Consider the following 4,252-nt stretch of genomic DNA (forward strand, 5'->3'; position numbering starts at 1 on the left):
ATTATTGTTGTTGTTGTTGTTGTTGTTGTTGTTGTTATTGTTGTTGTTGTTGTTGTTTTTAAAATATACATATTGTTCATCAAATTTCACAAATGTTCTTGACAAACGTACTCTGTACGCTCATGCGATTATTTAATTTAGTGATTGAGCATATGTTGGGAAATTAACTAGTTATGTAGATTTTTTCCGGGGTTTCTTTTTCTGTTGCTGAAGGGTATGCTCTAGCTACACCATGAAGAAACGTCCACCCCCCTCCCTCCCTTCCCACCTCTGGATTCACCCGTTGCTCTTTCTCCTTATTTGCTTGACTTTTCCTTCAGTTTTTTTTCCCTCCTGAAATGATCTCCTTATTTCACCTTCTAGAGTAAAATAGCGCTCACGGGCGTTTCGCCTTAAGAGCTGTCCTCCATGTTTCAAATTCTTTTCCCCTTTGGTGCAGTTTCGTTCATCAAAAAATCCCCTCTCCCACCCCACCGTTTCTTAAAAAAATAATAGAGAATGAAACAAGAGAGAAATCAAAGAAAAACAAAACAACAACTCAAACATGAAATGACGGTGACCTAAGTTGTTGTCGCAGTGTGTTTGTTTGTCCCCCCTGTGCATTTGGTGTGTTTGACGGTGTGTGCCCCAATGTGTCCGTAGATGTCCAGGGACAGCCCGAGACCGTGGACCTGGACCAGGAGGTCGCTGTAACTCCTGCTCCTGCTGCTGTTGCTGCTGCTGCTGTTGTGGTTGAGCAGCAGGCGGAGGAGGAGGTTACTTTTGAGATGAAAGAGGAGGAGGAAGAGGTGGCCGCTCTTGTGGCAGCCGTGGATGACCTTGAAGTGACCAACGGCCAGTTTGCTGCTGATGATAGTGATGCTGATGACAATGATGTTGTTAGAGCAGCAGAAGAAGACGTAACTAATGAATTCAACGCGGTGGTAGAGCAGGCCGGTTTAGAGGTGGAGGAGGAGGAAGTGTCCGCAAGAGTCGAGGTTGTGCAGCAGGAAGAAGAAGAGGAGCCCGCCCTGCCCCCTCCACCTCCCATCGAATATCCGATCGCGGTACCGGAACCGCTGGAGCCGGAACCGCTTGAGCCGGAACCGCTTGAACCGGAACCTTTGGAACCGGAACCTTTGGAACCGGAACCTTTGGAACCGGAACCTTTGGAACCGGAACTGTCGGAACCGGAACAGTCGGAACCGGAACAGCTGGGACTGGAACTTATGACGCCTCCTCCTGCTGTGGAAGTGGAAGGTATAGCTGGACACATGCGCTGTCGTGCTGGGGGCTCCCGTAGTTGCACTCTAACACATTGACAACTCCTACTACAGATACTATTAACAGTTTGGTGGCATTGTTTGCGGTATATGTACTAGTTTTTTAAAAAGTTTTTTTAAAAATCATTTAAGGATGCCCGCTAAATTTGACACCGGTTCTCGCTCACGGTGCATTCCCCATGCTGGGAACTCCACTGCTGTAGATGCCACCCGTTACTAGTTTCAGTATAGATTGTAGTTGACATTGACTCACTCATGTTCCCCTAAACACATCTGCCCTTTTCTCCTTTAACATTACCCTGTACTAGACCCCCCCCCCCCTACCTTTTCCCTTTGCTTTGCATTTTTGCTGCCTGTTACCCTTTTCATCTTGCAGGATATTGTTTTAAACTCACTTTTGACGTCTACTAAACGCGTGAATGGAAGCTTTTATTTGACCCCCCCCCCCTTTCCCCCAAGGACACCCCGGGTTTGCATGTAGCGGACTTGTCTTACGTTTTCCAGCAGCACGACCGGGCTTTTTTTCAGATTCCATGTCTGATTTGGACAGCTGCTTTCGTTGTAGATTTGACGTTGTAGATTCTCATTTTAAAAAAGCTGAAGATTGCATAAGCATTTCTTGTTCTCAGGGGTTTCGTTTTTCGTTATCCTTATATGTTTTCAACGTCAACACTGCCGTGGACGTTTTTACGAGCATCGGAGAAAAAAAAATGATGTGAGGTGGAATGAGCGGGTTTTTTTTTCTCAGTGCAGGCTAGAGAGAAAGTAGAAGAGACAGGTTTTTTTCCTTGGACAATGTGTTTACACCGAACCATCTCCCAACATTTTGTCATGTACAATTCCCCGTTAGCGCATTGTCTTCTCATTGCGCTTTCTCGTCAGCTTCTAGCATCGCCTTGTCATGTTCAAATTGCAGCCGTCTGCTTGAAAGCCAACTCGCCCTTTGTTTCGGTTGGCTCTGCTTCAACATTCACCTCATCTCACAACCATAATTTTGAGACCTAGTGGCACCGTAGATAGCCACTGTAGATTCTTACATTTGAGTAGACTTACTGCTTTCTCGAGAAGGGCGTGAAATAAGTGCACCCCTCACGCTTGTCTTGTCATGCATGCTCCGGCTGTTTGTGAGAGCAGCTGTGTTGCAGTTTCCTCCTGTGTTACAGAGGTAGATAGTAGCATGTTGCCAAACTTAACACAAGGCATCTCGTGATGCTACCTTCACGCGGTTCTGCTTTCTGACATTACCTAGTAGCATTAACATTTTGCTGCTGGAAGTCATAGATATTTATGTGTACTTTAGGAATTGTCATCTACCTTATTAGTATCATTGTCATGTTTGATGATGGCTCTAAGAGATATAAGAATATGAATCAGTGCTACGAAGATCTCGCAAAATTAACCCCAGGAGGTATCTTTTGGGTACGAAGTATTTTGTCATTTTAAAGAGCAAAATTAGAACGATAGTGTAGAAATTTAAAAATAAGTAATTCATTTTGCGAATGTTCATCAGCATTAGTTTGACTTTTGTGACAACCCCCCCCCCCAAAAAAAAGGGCTAATTGATGTCTCTACGCCAGCGCGTAGCTCTATGCATGTTCCCATGTTCCCAAACTTCTCATAACACAAGTTTACATCACATTGAAGACGTTCTTTTGATGTCCTTCTAACGTTAGCTCACAATGACTTCTCTGATAGAATACATACATAATGGAGCATTAAGTTATCAGGATTGATGGTGTTTAATGCAGGTGTTCATGTGCCTTCTTTTGTACGACTGGTCGGCAAGCGCGGGATATGGTGTCATAAAGAAACGATTACCAGCATACAATTTGTATTGTTACGATAAAGAATGTCTTCGTACGTTTTGACGATGGCGGTATTACGAGGGACGATTTATCTGCATGGCATGTTATCATTTTGGTATTTATTTATCGAATTCTAACTGCTGGTTGGTTCATCTTCCATCAAACCTTGGGTAAAAAAAAAAACACCCAATAAGTTATCCCCATCCCTTTAGATACCCACCCCCCCAAACCTAGTCATAATTCCATACGAATTATTTCCTTGCATTCACTCTCTGGACCCTGTATATATTTATAATTTGATGTAGGTTGCCTTAATTCTCTTAACGATATCTAGTTGTTGGACACCGTAGAATTGTTTACGTCTGTAACGATTTGGTTTGATGTCATTATTTTACGCTCATTTTTTGCAGTTGTGTGTTATTATTATTTATTATACCTTTTTGTTTCAGGCTTTGTTTTTAAAGATACTTTTTTCTTGTGTCTTTCTATAAATTTGTTATGCTTTTCATGCGTTCATTTGTTCACATTGCGTTTTCTTCACAGCACATCGTAAATTAATGGTTTTTGTTATTTTTTCGTTTTGTGTTAATTTACATACTATCATAGCATGTAGCGACGTACCACGTATAACACCGATAATTTTAAGTGTTTAACGCTGTAGTGTGTAGATGCACCTCTTTGACTTCTCATCTACCATAGTTTATGTAATTGTTTCTGTCTTTATAATTTTTGTCTGCAGCCATGAGATTATTTTTATTGGTATTTTTATGTGTCTACTGTATGATATTTTGCCTCCCTGATTAATTTGCCTGATTGAAGCTGAAAAGGTCGGGTATGGCAGGTAACATTTTCCGGACATTAACTATTTAGAGACACCATTCTGTCTGTGGTGTCAGATTCGTGAGTGGATAATATACTACTGGGTTTATTATTTTATAACAGGTGAAAGCTGACCGGAACAATTAATTTAATGTGAATAGCTGAACATCTCCTTTCGTTCGTTCTATAACTTGTGTGGAGATAAAGGGTTTGAATCAATAACGAGTAAAAAATATAATGCCTTTAACCTCTAGTGGCACTGGTAATTTTGGAAGTCGATGGTAGAATTCAGACTCTACCCCCCCCCCCTCCCCCACCGCTTCTTACACCCTCAAGGGTTTGAAATTAAAGAAAGGGGGGGGGAAT

The 4,252-nt window shown here is 42.2% G+C and overlaps 1 protein-coding gene across 1 annotated transcript in view; it reads left to right on the forward strand.

Moving 5' to 3' along the window:
* Nucleotides 1-4,252, forward strand: part of LOC101862178 (Na(+)/H(+) exchange regulatory cofactor NHE-RF1) — a gene marked incomplete in the record, with an annotated part of 79,176 nt that overhangs the window by 49,740 nt on the left and 25,184 nt on the right. Inside the window, 1 exon segment of the mRNA XM_005096661.3 lies at nt 643-1,239. Within this exon segment, the coding sequence (XP_005096718.2) occupies nt 643-1,239 (597 nt within the window).

The sequence above is a fragment of the Aplysia californica genome, unplaced genomic scaffold (assembly GCF_000002075.1).
Source record: "Aplysia californica isolate F4 #8 unplaced genomic scaffold, AplCal3.0 scaffold00134, whole genome shotgun sequence".
In the NCBI taxonomy this organism is placed as follows: domain Eukaryota; kingdom Metazoa; phylum Mollusca; class Gastropoda; order Aplysiida; family Aplysiidae; genus Aplysia; species Aplysia californica.